At 44.2% G+C, this 25,019-nt stretch overlaps 2 protein-coding genes across 2 annotated transcripts; one reads left to right on the top strand and one right to left on the bottom strand.

Moving 5' to 3' along the window:
• The first annotated feature begins 10,792 nt into the window (after positions 1 to 10,792).
• Positions 10,793 to 16,035, top strand: LOC124694169 (far upstream element-binding protein 1-like). Its single transcript, XM_047227189.1, has 7 exons — positions 10,793 to 11,073; positions 11,204 to 11,445; positions 11,576 to 11,761; positions 11,863 to 11,958; positions 12,026 to 12,097; positions 12,186 to 12,302; positions 14,571 to 16,035. Exons 1-7 carry the CDS (start codon positions 10,824 to 10,826, stop codon positions 15,690 to 15,692), a joined length of 2,085 nt encoding a protein of 694 aa, XP_047083145.1. The 5' UTR covers positions 10,793 to 10,823; the 3' UTR covers positions 15,693 to 16,035.
• Positions 16,036 to 17,474: 1,439 nt separating this feature from the next.
• On the bottom strand, positions 17,475 to 24,677 carry LOC124694180 (non-lysosomal glucosylceramidase-like). Its single transcript, XM_047227198.1, has 20 exons — positions 23,565 to 24,677; positions 23,105 to 23,177; positions 22,881 to 22,997; positions 22,386 to 22,442; positions 22,200 to 22,270; positions 21,920 to 22,019; positions 21,746 to 21,816; positions 21,572 to 21,672; positions 21,346 to 21,449; positions 21,197 to 21,250; positions 21,056 to 21,111; positions 20,894 to 20,932; positions 20,664 to 20,811; positions 20,359 to 20,540; positions 20,202 to 20,272; positions 20,043 to 20,115; positions 19,791 to 19,852; positions 19,277 to 19,686; positions 18,368 to 19,167; positions 17,475 to 18,284 (listed from the first exon to the last, which is right to left on the bottom strand). Exons 2-20 carry the CDS (start codon positions 23,132 to 23,134, stop codon positions 18,008 to 18,010), a joined length of 2,823 nt encoding a protein of 940 aa, XP_047083154.1. The 5' UTR covers positions 23,135 to 23,177; positions 23,565 to 24,677; the 3' UTR covers positions 17,475 to 18,007.
• Between the last annotated feature and the right edge of the window lie 342 nt (positions 24,678 to 25,019).

The following is a 25,019-nucleotide window of genomic DNA, read 5'->3' on the forward strand; positions in this document are numbered from 1 at the left end:
GTTGTGTTCTAAATGATGTATAGGGAGTGAGGATTCCATGTTTGTGCATATTGTATTCAAATGCAAACATTATAAATTGTGCACAAACCTTGGGGAGCTTTCTTATTTTATTTAGAGCATTATATCTCTCTTATCATGATATCTTTGTTTGTCCAATTGGATTCTTGATTGCTTGCCTTATTTGTTGAAGCTCACTTCACCATGTTATCTTTATGCAATCTTTGGTCCTCAATATAGTTTGACTTCCTTCAAGTATTCATCATTGGATATGTGCACTTGATTCCACTCAAATTATGAGAAGTGCACACTTTGGGGAGGAACTCACATTATATTGGCCTTCTAAATTTTTCACCCATTTTGACAATCGATGCCAATGGGGGAGAAGTTTAGAGGATTTAAGGGAATGGTTTTATACTTCAAGTATTCATCATTGGATATGTGCACTTGATTCCACTCAAATTATGAGAAGTGCACACTTTGGGGAGGAACTCACATTATATTGGCCTTCTAAATTTTTCACCCATTTTGACAATCGATGCCAATGGGGGAGAAGTTTAGAGGGTTTAAGGGAATGGTTTTATACTTAAGATTGGTTTGTGCTTAAGTGTTTTGCCTCTCATGCATTCCATATTTATATGTCTTGCATGGTTGTATATATATAGTTGAAACTATCACAAAGGTTAATCTTGACAATATATGCAATGAATTCATGTTCATCACACGTGCATACATTGTGGGGGAGTTTTCACTATATATATTGGTTCTACTCACATCTCTTGCATTTGTTGTAGTTGTGTGAGTAGAGCCGGTTTTGATATGGGCTAGTACCTTTGTGTTACTTGACCATATCAAATACAACCTCTTGTATACAACTTATTCTCGGATAAGTTGCGTACTTGTTTCTAATATTCATTATATAAACCCTCTTATTGTGGTTGTCATCAATTACCAAAATGGGGGAGATTGTAAGGGTACATTGCCCCTATGTGTGGTTTTGGTAATTAATGACAACCCCTATGGACTAATGTTTTCATTATGTTTATATGAAGGAATATTCCATAGGTACTACTTGTATTCCATGTGTTGGATTCAAGTATGGATGCCATGAAGATAAAGGTATACCTTGGGTATTGGCATCAAGATCATCGGTTATGAAGATACATATGTGATATGATCAAGAAGAAGAAATGAAGATGGAGTTCTTATGTGGAACTCAATATTAGCCATGCTCTATCTTATGTGAGTATGAGAAGATACAAGGATTGAGTTGGGCAAGTTCAAGATGAGCATCTCAAGTGGATCACATGCTTGAAGCTTGCCGTCCATTTGGTGATAATGGACATGTGAAGATGTGCATCAATGGAGCTTTCCCATCATAGTGTATGGGGAGTATTTGTGAGTCTTCACGAAGCAACATTGATCAAGTGAGGCATTCCGGCTTGTGTAGAGCTTGAAGAGTTATCATCAAGATCAAGGGGGATGCGCAAGGCAAAGGTATGGCCTTGCTAGGTTTTCCTTTACCGGTCTCAAGGTGGATGTTGGGAGACCGGATTATAGGATAGATAGCCGCACTATCAAGAGGGGCTTTCGGTTGGGTAACTTGATCACATCGTCTTAGGGAGCTCAATCCTTTGCATACTTTGCACATTCTTATTGCTTCTTGGTATTTCTCGGTGTGAGGTTCTTGAGCTTGTTGCTAGCTTTACAACAAGCCCAAGTTCATCGAAAACGGAGTTCACATGCATCTTCTATTGCGTTTTCGAGGTTGGGTGATTTTACCTGGTTATTCATGATATAAGGTTCTACCTTTTATATTCATGATAAAATCCCCTCCTACAGATTCTTGGGTTTTCACTTTCTATTGGATAGCATTTGTTGTTATCTTTCCAACAAAATTGGTTTCATGTTAATCGGAGTTCGGGAGCAATAGTTATTAAAGAAAAGGTAAAAGAAGAAAAAGAAAAAGAAAAGAAAAAAGGGGGACGGCTGCCCGGTCTCCGACCGGTCGACCGGGCCACTCACCGGCCCACCGGGACAGCCTCGGTCTCCGACCGGCCAGCCGGCCCATGCGCCGGTCAGCCCGGCTCAGCCCTCCGGTCCGAACGGACCGTGGCCAGGCTGCGCCGTCCCATCCGGCCCGGCGCCGGCGCCCCACCGTGCCGCCCAGTCTGCTCCCGGCCGAGCCGGCCTCCCGCCGGACTGGGCCGCCTCCCCGCGCGGCCCGCTGCTGCTCCGTGCCGCCCGCACCTGCTGGGCCGCCTTCCCGCCGCTCAGCCCACGCGGCCGCTGCCCTGCGCGCCCCCGAGCCTTATTCGCCGCCCGGCGCAGACGACGGGCCTCGCCCGGCTCGCTGGGCCGGTCGGACCGGCTGAGCCACCGGCCTCCTCGAGCGCATGGGCCGGTCGACCGGCTGGGCAGCCGGCTGGGCCACTTTTGGAGCTTTTTTTCTCGCCCGTTTTTCGTCTTTTTCCCCAACGGTTATTTTTCCACTTGGGCTATAAATACCTTTCTTCCACCTTGAGCCCAAGCACTTCTTCCCCATTCTCTCACCTCCATTGTTGCATTTGAAGGAGTTGCTCTCTCTCTTGTTCCCCCCATGATTCTTGCTCATATTTGAGGATTTGAGAGAGGAGATCTAGATCTACACTTCCACCAAACCAATTCTTCTCTAAGTGAGGGAATCTCTTGGGATCTAGATCTTGGAGTCTTTAGTTGACTTTCCCCCTTGTTCTTCCTCTCCAATCTCATCCTAGCATTCGTTGCTTTGGTGGGATTTGAGTGTGAAGGACTTGAACACCTCCGGTGTTCTTGCTTTGCATCATTGCATAGTGTTGAGCTCTCCACCACGATTAGTTCGAGTGAGAGACCGTGAGCTTGTTACTCTTGGAGGGTAACCTCCTAGTTGGCTTGGCGGTTGGTGCTCCGGTGATCTCTTCAAGAAGATTGTGAAGAGGCCCGGGCTTCTCCTTCGTGGAGCTTGTGAAGTGGTTGTGGAGCTTGCCATCTCCGGAGCGGAGGAAAAGCTAACCATAAGGAAAGGGCCATTATCCTTCGTGGGTGTGGTTCGGAGAATAGGGTGAGCCTTCGTGGCGCGGGGAATCCTTCGTGGGACCTCCACTCCTCCAAACGTGACGTACCTTGTTGCAAAGCAAGGGAACACGGGAATACATCCTCGTCTCCGCGTGCCTCGGTTATTTCTATACCAGAGCTCTCTTTCCTTGTGATAGCCATCGTGCTTGAAGTACATATATCTTGCTATCACTTGTGCTACATATATCTTGTGCCTATCTTGCTTAGATCTAGTTGCTATTGTTACACTTAGTTGAGCTTAGCATATTTAGGGTTTGTGCTTGTAAACTAAACGATAGTTTAATTCCGCATTCATACAAGACAAATCCGCAAGAGTTTGTAATTGCCTATTCACCCCCCCCCCCTCTAGGCGACATCTCGATCTTTCATGGAGAGTAATAATTTTATGCATGAGACTCATGATAAGAATGCTTTATGTGATAGTTATATTGTTGAGTTTGCTCATGATGCTACTGAAAGTTATTATGAGAGAGGAAAATATGGTTGTAGAAATTTTCATGTTACTAAAACACCTCTCTATGTGCTGAAATTTTTGAAGCTACACTTGTTCTATCTTCCTATGCTTGTTACTTTGCTCTTCATGAACTTGTTTATTTACAAGATTCCTATGCATAGGAAGCATGTTAGACTTAAATGTGTTTTGAATTTGCCTCTTGATGCTCTCTTTTGCTTCAACTACTATTTCTTGCGAGTGCATCGTTAAAACTGTTGAGCCCATCTTAATGGCTATAAAGAAAGAACTTCTTGGGAGATAACTCATGTGTTTATTTTGCTACAGTACTTTGTTTTATATTTGTGTCTTGGAAGTTGTTTACTACTGTAGCAACCTATCCTTATCTTAGTTTTATGTTTTGTTGTGCCAAGTAAAGTCTTTGATAGTAAAGTAAATACTAGATTTGGATTACTGCGTAGTTCCAGATTTCTTTCGTTGTCACGAATCTGGGTCTAATTCTCTGTAGGTAAATCGAGAAAATTATGCCAATTTACGTGAGTGATCCACGAGATATGTACGCAACTTTCATTCAATTTGGGCATTTTCATTTGAGCAAGTCTCGGTGCCCTTTTAAAATTCGTCTTTACTGGATCGTTCTGTTTTGACAGATTCTGCCTTTTATTTCGCATTGCTTCTTTCGCTGTGTTGGGTGGATTTCTTTGTCCCATTGACTTCCAGTAGCTTTGAGCAATGTCCAGAAGTGTTAAAAATGATTGTGTCACCTCTGAACATGTGAGTTTTTGATTATGCACTAACCCTCTAATGAGTTTGTTTCGAGTTTGGTGTGGAGGAAGTTTTCAAGGGTCAAGAGAGGAGGATGATATACTATGATCAAGGAGAGTGAAAGCTCTAAGCTTGGGGATGCCCCGGTGGTTCACCCCTGCATATTCTAAGAAGACTCAAGCGTCTAAGCTTGGGGATGCCCAAGGCATCCCCTTCTTCATCGACAAATTATCAGGTTCCTTCTCTTGAAACTATATTTTTATTCGGCCACATCTTATGTACTTTACTTGGAGCGTCTGTGTGCTTTTGTTTTTATTTTTGTTTTAATAAATGCTTGTGTGGGAGAGAGACACGCTCCGCTGGTTCATATGAACACATGTGTTCTTAGCTTTTAATTTTCATGGCGAAGTTTCTTCTTCGTTAAATTGTTATATGGTTGGAATTGGAAAATGATACATGTAGTAACTCTAAAATGTCTTGGATAATTTGATACTTGGCAATTGTTGTGCTCATGTTTAAGCTCTTGCGTCATATACTTTGCACCCATTAATGAAGAAACACTTAGAGCTTGCTAATTTGGTTTGCATATTTGGTTTCTCTAGAGTCTAGATAATATCTAGTATTGAGTTTTGAACAACAAGGAAGACGGTATGGAGTCTTATAATGTTTACAATATGTCTTTTATGTGAGTTTTGTCTGTACTCGTTCATCCTTGTGTTTGTTTCAAATAACCTTGCTAGCCTAAACCTTGTATCGAGAGGGAATACTTCTCATGCATCCAAAATACTTGAGCCAACCACTATGCCATTTGTGTCCACCATACCTACCTACTACATGGTATTTATCCGCCATTCCAAAGTAAATTGCTTGAGTGCTACCTTTAAAATTCCATCATTCACCTTTGCAATATATAGCTCATGGGACAAATAGCTTAAAAACTATTGTGGTATTGAATATGTACTTATGCATTTTATCTCTTATTAAGTTGCTTGTTGTGCGATAACCATGCTTACGGGGACGCCATCAACTATTCTTTGTTGAATATCATGTGAGTTGCTATGCATGTCCGTCTTGTCTGAAGTAAGAGAGATCTACCACCTTTATGGTTGGAGCATGCATATTGTTAGAGAAGAACTTGGGCCGCTAACTAAAGCCATGATTCATGGTGGAAGTTTCAGTTTGGACATACATCCTCAATCTCATATGAGAATAATAATTGTTGCCACATGCTTATGCATTAAAGAGGAGTCCATTATCTGTTGTCCATGTTGTCCCGGTATGGATGTCTAAGTTGAGAATAATCAAAAGCGAGAAATCCAAAATGCGAGCTTTCTCCTTAGACCTTTGTACGAGCGGCATGGAGGTACCCCATTGTGACACTTGGTTAAAACATGTGCATTGCAAAGATCCGGTAGTCCAAGCTAATTAGGACAAGGTGCGGGCACTATTAGTATACTATGCATGAGACTTGCAACTTGTAAGATATAATGTACATAACTCATATGCTTTATTACTACCGTTGACAAAATTGTTTCATGTTTTCAAAATAAAAGCTCTAGCACAAATATAGCAATCGATGCTTTCCTCTTTGAAGGACCATTCTCTTTACTTTTGTGTTGAGTCAGTTCACCTATTTCTCTCCACCTCAAGAAGCAAACACTTGTATGAACTGTGCATTGATTCCTACATATTTGCATATTGCACTTGTTATATTACTCTATGTTGACAATTATCTATGAGATATACATGTTACAAGTTGAAAGCAACCGCTGAAACTTAATCTTCCTTTGTGTTGCTTCAATGCCTTTACTTTGATTTATTGCTTTATGAGTTAACTCTTATGCAAGACTTATTGATGCTTGTCTTGAAAGTGCTATTCATGAAAAGTCTTTGCTTTATGATTCATTTGTTTACTCATGACATTACCATTGTTTTGATCGCTGCATCCACTACATATGTTTACAAATAGTATGATCAAAGTTATGATGGCATATCACTTCAGAAATTATCTTTGTTATCGTTTTACCCGCTCGGGACGAGCGTGAACTAAGCTTGGGGATGCTTGATACGTTTCCGACGTATCGATAATTTCTTATGTTCTATGCCATATTATTGATGATACCTACATGTTTTATGCACACTTTATGTCATATTCGTGCATTTTTTGGAACTAACCTATTAACAAGATGCCGAAGTGCCAGTTGTTGTTTTCTGCTGTTTTTGGTTTCAGAAATCCTAGTAACGAAATATTCTCAGAATCGGAAGAAATCAAGACCCAGGTTCCTATTTTCACCGGAAGCATCCGAACACCCGAGAGCCGCCGGAGGGGGCCCCGTGGGCCCCGGATGATAGGGTGGCGCGGCCCAGGCCCCGGCCGCGCCGGCCTATGGTGTGGCCACCCCTTCGACCCTCCTGCGCCGCCTCTTCGCCTATATAAAGCCTCCGTCGCGAAAACCCCGATACGAAAAACCACGATACGGAAAACCTTCCGGAGCCGCCGCCATCGCGAAGCCAAGATCCGGGGGACAGGAGTCTCGTTCCGGCACCCTGCCGGAGCGGGGAAGTGCCCCGGAAGGCTTCTCCATCGACACCGCTGCCATCTCCACCACCATCTTCATCACCGCTGCTGCTCCCATGAGGAGGGAGTAGTTCTCCATCGAGGCTCGGGGCCATACCGGTAGCTATGTGGTTCATCTCTCTCCTATGTGCTTCAATACAATAATCTCATGAGCTGCCTTACATGATTGAGATTCATATGATGATGCTTGTAATCTAGATGTCATTATGCTAGTCAAGTGAGTTTTACTTATGTGATCTCCGGAGACTCCTTGTCCCACGTGTGTAAAGGTGACGGTGTGTGCACCGTGTGGGTCTCTTAGGCTATATTTCACGGAATACTTATTCACCGTTGAATGGCATAGTGAGGTGCTTATTCATATCTCTTTATGATTGCAATGTGTTTGTATCACAATTTATCTATGTGCTACTCTAGCAATGTTATTAAAGTAGTTTTATTCCTCCCGCACGTGTGCAAAGGTGACAGATGTATGCACCGTGTTAGTACTTGGTTTATGCTATGATCGTGATCTCTTGTAGATTGCGAAGTTAACTATTGCTATGATAATATTGATGTGATCTATTCCTCCTACATATGCATGAAGGTGACGAGTGTGCATGCTATGCTAGTACTTGGTTTAGTCTTTTGATCTATCTTACACTAAAGGTTACTAAAATATGAGCATTATTGTGGAGCTTGTTAACTCCAGCATTGAGGGTTCGTGTAATCCTACGCAATGTGTTCATCATCCAACAAAAGTGTAGAGTATGCATTTATCTATTCTTGTTATGTGATCAATGTTGAGAGTGTCCACTAGTGAAAGTGTAATCCCTAGGCCTTGTTCCTAAATACGCTATCGTCGCTTGTTTACTTGTTTTACTCGCGTTACTACTGCTGCGTTACTACTGCTTGTTTACTCGTCCCGGGCAAAGCACTTTTCCGGTGCCGTTGCTACTACTTATTCATACCACTCCGTATTTCACTATCTCTTCGCCGAACTAGTGCACCTATTAGGTGTGTTGGGGACACAAGAGACTTCTTGCTTTGTGGTTGCACGGTTGCATGAGAGGGATATCTTTGACCTCTTCCTCCCTGAGTTCGATAAACCTTGGGTGATCCACTTAAGGGAAACTTGCTGCTGTTCTACAAACCTCTGCTCTTGGAGGCCCAACACTGTCTACAAGAATAGAAGCTCCCGTAGACATCAGGAGACAGCAGCGTTGATGAAGATGGCGGTGGTGTCGATGGAGATGCCTTCCGGGGGCACTTCCCCGTCCCGGCGGCGTGCCGGAACAGAGACTTCTGTGCCCCATATCTTGGCTTCGCGATGGCGGCGGCTCTGGAAGGTTTCTCGTACCGTGGCTTTTCCGTATCGAGGTTTTAGGTCAGGGAGGCTTAAATAGGCGAAGAGGCGGAGTCGGAAGGGTTACGGGGGCGCCACACAATAGGGGGGCGCGCCTGGCTCCTTGGCCGCGCCGCCCACACGTGTGGGCCACCAGGGCTCCCCTCTGGTGCCTCTCGGGTGTTCTGGAAGCTTCGTGGAATTATAAGATGCTGGGCGTTGATTTCGTCCAATTCCGAGAATATTTCCTTACTAGGATTTCTGAAACAAAAAATAGCGTAAAACAGTGAACCGGCACTTCGGCATCTCGTCAATAGGTTAGTTCCGGAAAACGCATAAAATCATCATAAAGTGTGAACAAAACATATAGGTATTGTCATAAAACAAGCATGGAACATAAGAAATTATAGATACGTTTGAGACGTATCAGTGATTCGTACTCTCGGCTCTCCATCGACAACGACAAAGCTAGTCGGTTGTTATTCCCTGACATACTGGTGTTGGTACTCTTGCCGATATTGAATGACTGCTTTAATGGTTGCGTGCGTGCACGCAATCTTGGTATTGCGGCTCAAAAAATTATGGGAGAACTTTCGTCGGTATGTCTATGGTTTGTTATCTATCTTTGGCTGCCTTCAGAAGAGTACAAGATTATGTTCTGGAAGAAGAAAGAATTTGAAGACCTCGAAGATTTGTTACTATCTTTTAGATTTTATTTTGTAATCGTTGGAGTCAGTTCATGTATCTCTACCATGTACTATTTGTTACTATAAATATATGTGGTATTGATTGTCGAAAAAAAAGTTGTCGCTCGATAACACCAGTGACGAAAGCTAGGAAGGTGACTCCAGGCGATGATTAGGATATCAGAACAAACCCGACAGGTAAGTGAGAATGGATCTTGTTGAAGTTACGAGTTAGGGTTAGGAAGTCCATGAGAGTCGACAAACATAGATTGATGCTTGATCTAGTAGTTGAAGTCACACGCAAAAAAAGCCGAGCCAATGTGATAGCATTGATTGAGATGATGTTGATATAGGGATATGGTGAGAGCATATCCAATACTCTGAGTGGCTATCCGAAGGAGGATGCTAGAGCTATTATGTACTTTAAGGAGATGTCTTCGCAATTTTTTACGAATGGTGCTTTGAGGCACTCTATCGTGTACGTACATCTTGTATCCAACGTCTATAATTTGGAGGGTGCGGCAGGAGTACTCCATTTTTGGGAGTACACGACAGGTCTCCATTTAGGGTGGCGGTAGGACAAAGAGAAAGTTGTGAGAAAAACACAAAAGGCATTGATGATTAATTTAACGGTGACAACTACAAAACACATGACTACTCTCGTACAAATCATTTAATATATGTGATTTTTTTTGCTCTTTGCGTTACAAGTAGCGGTGGGCATAAAAAACCGAGCACCGAACACCGAACCGAACTAACCGGAACCGAAACCGAATACACCGAAACCGAATTAACCGGGAACAATTTCGGTCCTTAAATATGAAAAACCGAATTTATATTAGGAAATTCGGTTTTGACCATCTTCTAACCGAAATAATCTTAAATCCGAGATACTGATAGGGTAACCGTCTCATACAAAGCTCCACATTCATTCGTCGTAACTAATTTTGCCGCCAAACAAGAAAACTCCAAGCAGACCAAAGTCCCAAGCATCTGTCTAATTTTATTTTGCTTCATCTAGCTATGTACGAGTAGTTTACTACTACATGTTCATATGGTTCCTGGAGTTAGAAGTACCTAGTGTATACGTCCTTGTGTATGTGGGCCTAGCTTCTAGTCACGGCAGCTACTGCATGCCATCATGCGTACTTGAATTTTTATTTCTTGTCACAATTAGGTTAAGTCGGTTAAAAACCGAACACCGAACCGAATTCTCGTCTAACCGAATTACAAATTAATTAGAAAACCGATATAATTTCGGTTCTCATTTCTTATTACCCGAATTATCAAAAAAACCGAAAAACCGAACCGAATTTTCGGTTAAAACCGAATGCCCATGCGTAGTTACAAGGGTGCTGTCTTAAGAGTAGACTTGAAGATTTGTATAACAATAGTATAAGTAGATCATTTCCGACATATAATGCGATGAGTAGTTGGTAGACATTCTGCAGTTCGATGTGACTTATTCAAATATAGCTAAGAAGATGATAAACTGAACAGTGTTGTTTTTTACGCATCTAAAACTTACTTAACATGCAAAGTGAAAGAGCGGATGCCGTAAACTTATACTCACACGAAAAATAACTTCAAACCTTTTATGCAAGTGTTATGTCCTTTTCTTGCCAGTGTACTTCTTTTCTGAAACTACTGAACATATAGATAGATCGAAGAGTGAAAAAGAACAAAGTACTACGTTTTCTGGTTACGTATTCACAGGCTACTTGCAAATGCCTATTAATACGCTTTGATGATCGGCTTGCGAACTTTCGACAAATACGTTTCTCTTCACGGTGCGCGTAAAAGCTCTAGCGAAAATACGCCGTGGCCACGCCTTATATGACCAGGCAGGCCAGGACACGGGCTCCCTCTCTCGCACATCCGCCTCCCCAACCCGCACAGACACGAGGCGAAAACCCTCAAACCCTAATCCCCATGGCGGACTCCGACGCGACGGCGGCGCCGCCGCCGGAGGTGGCGCCCGAGGCGCAGACCCCAGCCGCAGGCCTCTCCTCCGACGTCGCCGCATCCGAGCCCGCCGTCCACGCGCTGGAAGAGACCGCCCCGGAGGCTGCCGAGGGTGAAGGCGACCACAAGAGGAAGCTCGACGAGGTCGATGCGGGCGCGGAGGCGAACGGCGACGCGGAGGACGCCAAGCGGCCTCGCGTGGACGGCGACGGAGCAGGTGAATCTCCCTCTCTGTCTCACCTAGGGTTTAGTGTCTCGGCGATGAGGCTGGCTTGTCAATCGTGGTCGGATTCCTTTAAGCTTGGGTTGGTCTGTCCTGATCCGGTCATTGTCTCTGCTGGGACCAGATGCGGAAAACATTGAGGCCTCCGATAAGCCTGAGGAGCAAGCCCCTGCGGCTGCTGAAGGGGTCGCAGATGCCGAGAACGGCAAGGCTGCTCCTGATGCGGGCTTGCAGGCAAGCTCTGAGGACAAGCCGCTGGAGGCCGCAGCAGACACCGTGACTGAAGCACCGCCGCAGCAGCAAGGAGGTGATGCAACCGGTGTCGCGCAGGAGACTACACGGCTAATTGAGGTGCCCAATACCAAGGTACGGTTGATGTTGATAATATACTCCGTGCGAAACTTAAGAGAAACATAGATAGATAGCGTCAAACACTGGTACGAACACGTGTGATCCGGAATGTAACGTTTTATTCTGATTCTGGAAATTCGTGCAGGTCGGTGTTCTTATAGGAAAAGCTGGCGAAACGATCAGGAACCTGCAAGTGAGCTCAGGCGCGAAGATCCAAATCACAAAGGATGCAGATGTTTCTGCAGAGGCTGTTACTCGTCCAGTGGAATTGGTTGGAACTCTTGAAAGTATTAACAAGGCTGAGCAGCTTATTAAGAGCGTTATAGCTGAGGTATGCTAAACATATATGGTGCTTGTTAGTTGTTGACTTTAGCTTTATTTCTGTTTGTGGAAGTGACATTGCTAAGGCTTGCTCCAATGCTTCTATTCCAGGCTGAGGCTGGTGGTTCCCCTGCCTTGATAGCCAAGGGTTTTGGGTCTGGGCAGTCAGGTTCAGAACAGTTTGAGATGCTTGTCCCTGATAATAAGGTTAGGTTTCAATGTTTGTGAGGAGTCAAACTATTTCATTTGCTTAACCGACTTAATTATTTGCTAGGTTGGTTTAATTATTGGAAAAGGTGGTGAGACAATAAAAAACCTGCAAACTAGATCGGGTGCTCGAATCCAGGTAGATAACTTGAGTGTCATGTTGGCATTATTCACAATTGTAGCTTATGTTATCCAAGGTTTGAGGTTGGCAATAAATGTTTTTGTAGTTAATTCCTCAACATCCTCCTGCCGGTACTACATTAACCGAAAGGACTGTGCGTGTTACTGGCAATAAGAAGCAGATAGAAGCTGCAAAAGAACTGATTAAACAAGCTATGAATCAGGTGATGTGATCCTGCTCTCTGTGCCTTTTGTTGTTCAATTATTTTGCTGTGACCAAGTCACTGATGCTAGAGGGTGATATGATTCTGCTTTATGTTTATTCATTCATCTGTGCTGTGATCAACTCAGTATGCTACATGCTTGTCAATTGCCCATGTCCATTTGTGTTGCGATCAACTTTAGGATGCTTACCACTCTTACCTTCCTGCTGTGCTGTTACCAACTTAGTGTTATGAAGTTTTTGTATTTATGTTATATGATACATATAATCATATCATGAGCTACTGCCTGTGTATTTTATTGATTCCTTTGTCTGGTCGTTACACATATCTCTGGGCTGTGGTACACTTTTCGTCAATTATATGTTATTCACTGTGCTATATACTACAAATAAAGGGGATCTACTTTGTTCTCTTTTGTACCTTTTAACTTATTTGTCAATTTGGATTTACTTGTCAATTAATAAAACTGGTGATGTTTGGAGGTTATTCATTTGGTTGGTTATTGTTGTAAAACATGTTTTTTTTTGTATACATAACTGAAAATCTGTCCTAGTTGTCGCTGTATTCGTACCACCTCCACATGTAGTATACCTGACCTAAGGTTGGTTGTGTATATGAGAACACTTTAGCAAAAATGCATTCTTCATTTGCAAACAATGTGGGAAATATTCTGTCAGTTGATCGTGTTTTGGGGTGTTGGATTTTCCCCATCATGGAAACTGAATGATTATAGACTAATCTGTGTTTTCTACAATGGACTATCAGTCTTGAATTATAGGAGTGCATAATTGGACTGGAAGGTAAGTCCATTGTTTGCTCTATTTTCCTTGATCGATCAATCCGTCTAGGATTTGTAGTAGTTTCGCCCACATCATTTTTTGTGGGGATATTTGTTATTAGAGCATCACCAATGACCCTCAAATATTTAATATTGTATTTTTTATTTCTCATTGATATCTCTGCGTACCATGATGAAATTGTATTGTGCTCAACACTGGCTCATCTAGCTACTGTGATTGCCGTGACATAATGTACGTCACCAATTATATGGAAATAAAATTAAATCTCAAAAAATGTTCCAAGTTGCAGGTAATAATGAAAGTAGTTTGTAGTGTAACTGGCTTCACAATTTTTGCAGTTCATATTAAGACTTATTAAACTTGGTATATTAATTGAATTCACAGTGGTGTTCGTAACTCACCATAAACATGGGAATATTTAAATGAAAGTATAGCACATGCTCCATTTGCTGAATGCTTTAGCATGATCCTTGTCTTTGGCTTTGCAATTATTCTGTACACATGGTTTGGCCAATTAGCTTCTTGCTAACTGCTAGATAAAGATCCGATTCTGTTTCCTACATCAGAAGTCATAGCTGACACATCAGGTTCTGTCCCTTCCAGTTTCCATGAATTATCTTTTGTTGAAGGTGCCAATTTGGAGTTGGCTGGGTGTCCTAATGCAGATTCAGCTAGGCTTTCCTGATGGGGTCATCTCCTTCATTGCATGCACAGATGAGGGATATTTGATCATTATCCCTTGCCCTTGCATGTGTTTTGTAGTTGGGTTAACTGGTAAGGTTGCTTATGGCCGAAACAGAAAGAAAAAACAATGCGGCATTGGAAGACTGCACCAAATGTATCATTGCCATGACAAGGATACTGCATCACCATGTCTAGGTTTGCTAAACTAAATTGTTTGCGACTCTTGTCTATAGAACCGCTTCCTCTATAGCTGAAAACTGTGTTTTCTTCTCACATCACTTGTCTTAGTTTTCTGATGTGTTACTCACAACTGCAATTCCTGTCCCTTTAGGAAGTTGGGGCCAATTAACATGTGCTATCATGTTGTGCTTTGTATGTCATCACACCATGTTCTTGAATATTTGAAAACATTGTTTCTTTAAACTTGTGAAGCTGTTGTTGCCTTATTTGCACTAAAGATCTTGTTGATATTTGCATTGTGTTATCAGTGTCTCCTCATTGACATTATTTGTTTATTATGTACCATGGTTCAGATGCCATTGCCCCTTGTTAATCTTTTCGCTCTAGATCTCCTGAGAAGTCATTGAAATGTTTAAAGATGTTAGTTGTCATCTTTCTCTTGGTAGACTACTTCATTTGATTGATTTACCTATCAAGTTCATGCAGGTTATTGTTGTACACCGTTGCTATGCATACTTGCAGTTATCCTCTACATTGCTGTATTAGTGCCCTTTGTTAGGTTTTGAACTGCATTATCTGGTTTTTAACATCCTTTCTTGAACAGGCCTTTCCAAGAAATACAACTCAGACTGGTGGCTATGGGCCGCAACATCACCATCCTCAGAGTCATGGTGCAGGCTCTCAGTGGGGGCCACGTTCTCAGCCACAGCAGTATGGATATCCACCAAGGGGGCCTCCGCCTCAGAATGCGCCATACTCTCAGCCGCCCTATGGTGGCTATCCACAGCAGCCTCCGCCAAGAGGTGGCATGGGCTGGGATCAGAGGCAGGGTCCCCCGCCTCATTCTTCACACCAGGGTGGTGGTTATGACTATTACAAGCATGGATCTCAACCATATGAAAGCCAGCCACCAAACTACCCTCCTGGACCAGGTAACTACAACAGTTATGGGCCACCATCAGCTCCAAGCTATGGACAACCTCCGTATCCGCAATCTGGACCTCCACAGAACTATGGCCCTGGATATGGTGATCCTAGATACAGCGCTCCTGCACCAACCCAGTACTATGGGCAGCCACCAGCGGGTCCACAGCAAGGCTACCCTCAACAGCCAGATCCTTATGCCAGACCTCCATATGGTGGACCTGCACAATGGCCACCCAGAGGCGGCGCTCCTGCAGGAGATGGTGCTTACCAGGCGCCACCTCCTGCGTCTTATGCTCCACCAGCTCAGCAACCTCCTGCTTATGGTCAGACATACCCAGCAACAGGACCTGATGGGTATGCTCAACAGGGTTACCCACAGCAGGGTACTCAAGCGCCGGCAACGTATGGTCAGAGTGCTCCGGCAGGACCAGGGTACAGTCAGCAAGGTGGCTATGCACAGTATCCTCCATCACAACCTGCATATGGTGGCGATCAATCAGCTCAAAACAGTGCCAACTACGGGTACCAGGCAGCTCCAGCTGATCCCAACTATGCCAATGCTGCCTACCCACAGTCGGGATATGCTGCTGCACCAGCAACTGGGCAGCCTGGATATGGTCAGGCAGGATACACCCAGCCACCTGCAAATCCGCCAAGTTATGATCAGTCAGCGCCACAACCAGCCGCTGCTCAAAGCGGTTATGCTGCACCCCCTGCGAATCCACAGCCTGCTGTTGCAAAGGGCGTGTCACCGCAGCCAGCTGCTGCTGCTGGATACGGCGGGCAGTGGACTGCATGAGTTCAGTTTCTGAAGCCCTGCTGATAGCAAGATACAATTGAACGCCATGTTTTGTCTCTTGAGCACCATCCTCTGTCGTGTACTGTAAGCTCCTGGCGTATAATTGTTCTGCTGCATCTCTGTAGTACCTAGTAGATATGGTTATGACAGCTTTGAACTTCCTATTCAGCTGAGAAGAGAACCTTGTTAGGTTATAACTGTAATTTCTGGATATCTTTTCAGTTCGCTTTGTTTGCACTTTGCTTGCTGATGCAATCGTTTATGTTCTGGAAATATGTTTCTTGGAATCATGCTATAACGCCCTTAGTTAATTTAATACACATCAGACTAAACTGCAACATTAGAACCAATATGCATGGAATGCAAGTACACGTATATTACATATTCTAGTGTGGCAATTGCTCTTTGCTCTACTTAATAGAGCATTTCGAACTCAAATTGCAACCGGACGGACAATCACATTCTTCAAGGCCTCGCACAACGCCATATTAGCTAGAAGATTGAGATAAATCGAAGTGATGCCTCTCGGAGCTCAATTTTAAGTGATATTCTCCCACTGAATTCCGAAGATCGTCACTGAAGACGTTCTGAAACATCATGGATTTGAATGAGTGTCGGCGAGCCGATCGGCATTCCCCTGTCATCCCATGCCAACTTCACCCAGCACATTAGGCATCACAGGAGTGACGGTCAGAGCCGGAAGGGGCTGCATCGCACCTTCATGTGCAAGTAGAGAGAGGCCTCACCTGCGGTGCTCGAGCTCTTCTTTCTATAGCCTTCTCTCCTGAACAGCGTCTCCTATCTGGGCTGCTCCGCCTTGCTGCGTTTTTCCATCCCCAACGCCTCCCTCCTCCTCGGCTCGACCTAAAGCACCATGAAAGATCGTCATCATACCATCAAGCTCTCGGACGCAACAGGCAACATAACTGCAGGCCGATCGGGAAACAAGTTCAATCGATGACGTGTTTATTTCAGATTACCAGCAACCGAGGCTTAGCCCGGATGGCTACCAGGGTGATGATACCTGTGATGCCCCCCCCCCCTCCGCTCGAGTTCGAGTCCCGGTACTCACTCGCGGGCGTGGATGCACCGTTGCACTTCTGTGCCCTGAAAACTTAATACAATGCCGCCATGGGCTAGTCCTGGCTGGTCTCGGATTTTTTATTTCAGATTACCACGGTATCTTGAATAGTGTAAGCAAGTGTGTAAGAAAACAGTTCCACCGTTTCTGTATTACCTTGGAAGTGAGGATTGAATTTGTGAAAGAAATGAATTATCTCCCACCCGCCGGTTTCCACGGTTTCAGTTTTTGCACACCCTTACCCGTAATTTTACTACTCGTAACTACAATATTTATTTGATCCAAACAACTGAAATCATTTGAAACTGTAGTTTTTCAGAAACTATTTCCAAAATAGCTTTTTAAAAAACTTTGAATCCAAATGGGGATTAACTATCAAAACATCGCCTTTCCAGAAAAAACTTCTGCCAAAAGAAGAACAGTTTTTTACACCACCAATTTTGTTTGCTCAAAATAACCAGGCTGACAACCTTCCCCTGTGCGGTATCCAGTCAAGCCCCAGGACATACTGAGCGAGTATAATGTCCATACCCCATACATTCTAGTACAGTAGAAAAGTCGATCCACACTTTGAGGTGTATTGCAGAACCAAAATTAAGGAGCACCGAGCAGTTTATATTCAGATTGAATTATCCGTCATGGGTTGGTCCAATCTACACGCTACCAGAACAGCCACGCAAAGATCTTGACTTAATGAAGAAAATTTAGACTTTCAAAGGAACTTATGGGGCTGATTTGGTCAATCTCTTGGGCCTCTGTTTGTAACAAGACTTAGACACATCTTCTCTGTCATGAATCAACACAGCCACACAGGTTATATCTTCAGCCGCACATACAAATGGATGTAAATCATGTAGAAAAGAACTTGTATGTCCAGGTAAAGGAGGCATGGCAAAGCGATAGCATCATCCCAACGGTAAAAGAACAATCTTTTATTCTGGAGGACCAAGAACACTCGAACGGCAGGACTACACTGTTTTTTTGGCAATATAGACTGAACGTATGCAAAAAATAATAAAAAATCGTACAAATATATGTATTTAACTACAAAGTTCAAACTGACTACACAACCTTATTGTCCTGGCTCCGTCACTGACCAACGGCACCCCTCACGCCCACTTCTGTTCATCGACTGATGGATTTATTCGTGAAACTACCATCATTCTTTCATGCCCTGCAAAAGAAAAACATCATCCTTTCAGACTTGTTGAGTTGCAGGCTTGCACTCCAAGAATCATGCTGGGAACACCAACTGCCAGATAATATGGCATAGAGCCCGGAGGAATCCCTGGTGTTCAACTTCCTCAGGAAGCCTCAGCATGCTCGCCACCTTCTCAAACTTCTCCTGCCCAATGGAGGCATCCCCAGGTGAGGACAGCGGCCCGAGGTCCTTGTGGAGCTCCGGCAGCGACAACGCCCACTGCATAGCCCAGACAGAGAGGGGCCGCATGTAGTGTAGCCCACGGTAGCCACCCTCCGCCGTCCATGCCTCCGGCGTCTGGAACGCATACCTGCATATTAGTTAGATTTACTCATTGTCAGTCAATCGTCATGGGGTTCATTTCAGTTTTCAGGCGCGGTTCGGTGTACTGACCCGAAGCCATCTTTGGACCAGCTGGCGTCGTGAACACCCTTGGCCGTTCGGAACGCGGCCTCCAGCATGCCCTCGTGGATCATGCCGGCCGCGACGGCGTAGGTGGTGCCCGACCATATCTCCTTGGACTGCGTCGACGACATGTCGATGGTGCCGTCCGGCCGCATCCCGTTCACCGCCCCGACTGTCCCACCCTTCACCCGCATGACGTTGTAGTCGAGCACCGTCCCCAGCGCGCTCCGGGCCTTCTCCTCCTCCACGACCGGCTCCAGGCCGCACACGTGAGCATACCATTGCCCGGCGAGCTGGTCGGCCTGGATGGAGGAGCTAGTCTTGCCACCGCTGTTGTCGTAGTTGAAGTAGGTGCCGTTCCAGAGCTCGTCATTGTACACGCGCTTCGCCCTTTGGTGCTGCGCGCGGAAGTAGCACTCGGTGTCTCCATCACCGACGATGCGTGCCATGGCCGCAGCGGCCTGCAGCGCCACGACCCAGATCCCGCCGGTGTAGGCGCTTACTCCGGACACGGACCATAGGTCGTATGTCTGGTCAGGGCGGCCCTCGTTCTCGATCATGCCATCCCGGTCCCGGTCAAACTGGTCCATGTAGGCCATGGCCAGGTACACTGCCGGCCACGTCGCCCTAGCAAAGCCAACGTTGCCTGTTGCGACAACGTCCCGGTAAATCTGCAGCACAAACTTCGGGTTGAGATCCTTCCAGCGCGACGGGTCATGGATCATGTAAGCGTTCAGCTCAAACCACGGGTCATTCAGCCCCATGTCGTGCGGCACCGATCCAAGAACCTGCACATTGTTTTGTTCAGGTGAAGGTCGTCAGGTGAAACTCTCCCACTGTTTTTCTCAATAAAAAAAATGGCAGGAAATAATAAATGGCGCCACCGCACTCGCATACCTTGCGTGACACGGTCTTCCCGTTTAGGGTGCGCATAGGGCGGGGGTCGTGGAGGAGGACGGCCCTAGCAAAGTCCCGCTGGAGGCTGAGCTCGATCTCCGGGAAGAGAGAGAGCAGCGCAAAGGAGGCATAGAAGTGGACGTCGTAGGTGTTCCACATGTGGTACTCCATCCCCTCCAGGTACAAGAACTGCCCCACATTCTCCTCGCTGTCACCCAGCAGTGCTGCACCAAATGCTGCGGCCGAGTGCAGATTCTCCGTCACAGATGTCATCTCACGCAGGACGCCATCCGCCGTGGTCTTGCTCGTGCCGGTGGCGGTGCCCTGAAGGTCTGTGTGGAACACGTCAAGGGAGAATGGCTCAGTCCCCGTCCCGGATGAGGCAACGCTGATCTTTGGAGGCAGCCCATCTGCGTCCCTTGTCATAGAGATGTATGGTCAGTTCCATTCTAGGAAATTTGTAGTATAAGAGATCAGAACATTGCTGAGAGGAGATCCGCAAATTCGCAATCACCTGTCCATATGGTGCCTCCAGCATTCAGATAGTAAAGTTCGTTGAACAGTGCAATCGGATACCTGAAGACAGTTATGACATTAGTTGTTAAAGATTAGAGGCATATGGTGTCAAGATTACCATATCAATACCAATTTTTTTTTAGCACCAATCAGTTTAGGTACTAAGTCTATAAATTACTTCTTGCCTAGTGATTTTATACCCTGGAAGACTCTGGAGAAAACTCCGAAGAGAGTAGTACGAAATGATTACCATTCAGGCAGCCTTTTGTCTTGCAGAATAGGTCTCTGCCACTCTTCAATTTTAGACTCCCAATCCAAGTGTTCTACATTGAGAGAAGGAATAGCATATGAGCATCAGAATTCTGCAACAGCGCTTTTTCCCCTGTGTCTAACAGTCAACAGATCTTACCAAGAAGGGCATCATGAGCCAAGCTCTCTGCAGCTGCATCTCGATTGAAGCCATAGAATTTGGTGTACCTCCTGTTCCAGAATACCATGTCAGCGACAAGGAAAAATAGCTAATACTAGTAAACCATGCAGATTCAACAAATATGCAGGCACATCACCTGTGATACGTTTTCCGGTCTGGGAACTTGACCTCGGGGCAGGACCACGACACCGCAAAGGACACCACGCGGGTTCCCCCAGCTGGCACCGTGGTTGCTGACGCAACAGCTGCTCCAATGGATGATCCAGGCTTCGACACCCTTGGCTCTTTGTCGGTGCGGGCTTCGTTGAAGGAACCATGCTATGTGCAGCAGATGTGCAATGATCAGAATATTACATGTTCAGAGAACATTGGCGCAAGTTGCGAACGAACTGGGTGGATGCTGACACGTGTTAAAGGTTGTGCATATGCTGTAAATAGTACCTTCTTGATCTCCTCCCACATGTTCTTCGCCGTGAAGTCGCCGGAGTTGGAAGATCCCATCGTGAAGAAAGGGCAGTCTGTGACACGGATGTCCTCTGTTTCTTGAGATGCGATTGCAAATGTCACTGGTGGGTGCCCATCCGCAGTCCTACATTTGTGTCATCTCAAGTTCACTGTTACATTAGAGTCTTTATCATTTGAAGTTCTGCACAATGAACTATTTAACATACCTGTGATGGAGAAGAACCCCATGCACACCATCACGCTCTCTGTGCAAGAACAAAGAGTATAATGGAAAGAAAATAATTAAGGTTGTCAGGGAGATTGATGCAAATGGCATGAAATAGAATTTGTGACGAAACAAAAGACAGACGATATTTGACGTTCATTACATCATCTTAGAGTTGGTGTGATTTCCTGTCAGCTCTGATTGCCCACCAACAGAATTCTAGATAAAAAAAGAAAGGTCAATTATTCACTCGAAGATGCTTTATCTTTTCATTGAAAGAGTAAAATGTTTGGCTTAAACTTACAGCCCATGTGAAGAGTAAAGTTACATCCGCAGCTGTGCTCCCAGAATTATGCACCTGTAAAACTCGGCAGCAGAAGTAAAAGAAGGAGTATCTCAATTAGCATCAATTACATTTGCAGCAGATAAAGAAAAAAATAGTAGAAGCTATACCGTAAAGGTGAAAACTGCAACAGGGAAGCTGCTCTCCCTGTAGTTGTGAGGGAGGAATGGTGATATCTGACGGCAGGTGATTTTGATTTCAGGGTCAGGTTCGCCTACGTTGCAATTGTGTTATCTTAATCAGTAATGGTGTACGTGATAACTTCTTCAGATAACTGACATGTATCTATCAGATAAGAGATAAAACTGCATATGGAACTTTATTGCAGTAAATTACCATCATATACTGTCCAAGATCTTGGAAACAAGGCATGGTAAGTGCAATTCTTCTCCTTAAGTTTCCAGTCCCAAGATCCAATAGCGGCCTTATCAACTCCCCTGCAAGTATGCATAATGAACGAAATCTCTGGATGAGTGGTCAGAAATAAGATTGTTGAGATTCAAAGCTTACTTGAGGTCATCAGCACTGGGTGCGGACAACACTGTGGAGTAGCTCTTTCCGTTGGGACGTGAAATAAAAGCCTAGACAAGTGAATAGTGGTAATCACTAATTAGATGTTTCTTTACAGTTAAGAGTGACAAGAGGCATTGCAAATCAGGAAATGGAAGAGTAAAGTATAGTTACTGAAAACTGATTTGCAAGGATAAGCTTTTCTTCATATAATGCTGGGAATATCTGAAAATGCTGAAAATACCCTCTGTAGCTTCTCCCGATGCTTCCTGCACTGATAACATGATATGTTTTGAGAACAGAACTGTATCATCCAAAGTATAATCAGCTAGAGGAACATATCCGAGTTAAAATCACCAAGGCAAGGTTAAATGTGACAGCAAAGCTTATTCCTCCTGATGTATATGGAGGTTAATTAATTTAGAATCTGCAGAGAAAAGGCCAAAGTATTTACCCTATCCCACCAAGGGGTAGGCCACGGCAGCAGTTGACATTCCATTTCCTGAAGATATCATAGATTGTATCCTTCACAGGTGAAGAATTGTTTGTTAAGTTCGGTGACAAGGCAGAGTAAATTTACTTCAATGCTTGAAGTAAGAAGAATGACGATTGATGTATTTTATAAATGTTCAACACTTACTCGGCCTTTTCCCTTTTCTTCGGCATTTATCATCACTCCCTTGAGAATCATGGGTATCTGCAGTACCACCAGAAGTGGTTAGCGTTAAGTCCACAAATGAAGTAACATACGTATACTTAGTACTCAAGGCACAAAAAAAATGTTCTTCGACCTGTCAGTTGATGATATGACTGGGCATACCATTTGCAGCAGATATCATTAGCAACAGTGACAGGTTTTTCTTAATGAAACACTTGGTGAAGGCCCTCAAACAGAGTATTCTTTCGATGCTTTTGAACCATTTTTGCCTCATTTTTCAAACGAATAAGTTTTCAAACTTTAACCACATCCGACCTCCAAACACAATGTCTCCTTGTGTAGCGTCGACCAGGAGGTGTGAGATGTGGTTTAAGTTTACTAATTAGTACGTTAAGAAAAGGCGCACAAAACGGTCACATTCTTCAAAATATACTCACACAGAAATCTTGGAGATATAGAGTATGTTCAAATACTTACAATTGATACCACATCATGCATGGTCATGCTAAACATTTCAATCTTCTTTCCTTCGTCATCAAATTTCCTTTGCCAAGTTCTTGTCGCTGGTTGTGCACAATTGATTTGTGAGTGCGTCTAAAGTTAAGGAACATTAGTATCATGCTAGTTTACTGTGGCAAAGACATTACAGATTGAAGCATGTGTAAAGAAGAGCCTTGATAAAAAAAAAACCCTGCCCTTACCTCTGTTTGCTCTAACTCTGAAGTTCCCATCTTGGTATGGATATTGTTTGGGTTGAGCTATACTGTTCTTTCTCTGTAAAGAAGGCATGCACAGTTAGAACGAAATAGCCGAAGATAAGCCTCCTACATTGAAAAGGGCCTGAATCAAGATCCAGTTTACTGATCTATGATAAGTTTTGTAGGCATATCTTGTTTCATGACAATATCTATTTGGAGATCATTGTGTAACAGATAATGAATATTGTGATGAAAGTTTGGGATTTCAAAGAATCAAAATGTGAAAAACACTGACACCTCAGATTTCATTTGCACAAATATCTCTGTATTCAAACTAACCATTTCCCTTCTCCAAGAAAATAGAACCATTTTGAGTAGGAAATAATCGATTAAAATCATGTGGTCCAACATTCAACTTTCAAGCAACTACAGATAACTAACAAAGCGAGGAGAACAACAGTACCTGGATCTGAATGCGTCCACTCTAGAACACCTGCATTGCTTGGCTCTGATCCTCAGCTTTGCTTTATAGAACTCAATCACTCAAACATGTGCAACAGTGGGTCTTATTGTCAAACAAAATAATCCCCTTTTTTAATTCTTGTGTGTCAGCGTAGTTAAATAATGCTGTCCTTTTTGTTCCCTTAAATTAAGGATAATAATAACATATAGTATGGGTACAGATCACTGCTAAGGTCACTTACCTGTTGGGGTTGCCAATCAGAAACCTCGCCTTGTATTGTTATTTGTTCTGTTCGATAGCCTTTTATTGTCTTAACCCTATGATTATATAGGAGCTGGACTCCACATGCTACTTTGCCAAAAAGGAATAAAGTTTTACAGGTTGTAATCAAGAACATGATTGGTACAAAAGAAAGATCCATGATGAAAACTGACTCATCAGGTACTACTACAAGAAACTGCTCTTAAAGTAGCAGGACAAAGATGTTATCCATGCCAATGAGTGAGTTGAAATATGCACTTTCGCTGGTTTGCCTTTTGGTAGCTAATAGCAGTTTGAGCCTCTGCAATCATGCACATTGCCACTGGAAGTCAATCCAGATATAAGGGGCGTACAATGCAGAAAGGGATGTCTAGCTCTAACATGTAATGTATTCATGATGTTGACAAGTAACCAAGAAGCTTATCTTGGAGTTGCAACAAAATAATGAGATTAGGATGCTGTTTGTAAGTCGAGTTGGGACAAAGGCCTCGGTAGGTGTGGACATTTGCATATCAGCATGTTGGCCATGTGCAGTTGGCACATTGCCATTGAAAACCATCCGCGCAGCACAATGTAGAACTTAAATGCATAAAGAAGGAGCGGCTTGGTGACCTCAACTTGCGATCGCAGATCTACTTAATTTGTTACTGTACGTCTCATATGCAAAATTATTGCGAAATATTTGGCTTATCATAGATTCGATTCGATCTTGCATTCTTGCTGATGAGGAATGAGCTTATCCACTCCCTTTCCAGAAGAAACTTCAAAATTATTGCGAAAATAAAGTCCTTAATGTTGCAAATCGATCTCTCGAAATGCATGCACACGATGAATGCTTCTGGGAGCTGAAGCTGTTCTAGCTATTCTACAGTATATCTTTACAAACAAACGAACCCGACAACAAGACGACTGGACTGTTCTCGATCCCTGCTGCAGTTTGCTTCGAACGGGCTGGGGGACCGCTGCCGTCGTGGTCCGGCCACCGCCGCACGCATCCCGCCAGCAGGAATCGCCACCGGACTGGACGACCGGCCACCGCCGAAGCATCTTCTGGGGAATCGATCGGATTCTGTGGGGGATGGACAAAAGCTGGGGGTAAAATGGTCCACACATAGGGTGTGTTTGTTTTGTGCGGCTGTGCCCAAGATTGTCCTATCGACATTATTTCTTTGCAAAGTACCCTACTCCCAGTCG

Source organism: Lolium rigidum, chromosome 1 (assembly GCF_022539505.1).
Source record: "Lolium rigidum isolate FL_2022 chromosome 1, APGP_CSIRO_Lrig_0.1, whole genome shotgun sequence".
In the NCBI taxonomy this organism is placed as follows: domain Eukaryota; kingdom Viridiplantae; phylum Streptophyta; class Magnoliopsida; order Poales; family Poaceae; genus Lolium; species Lolium rigidum.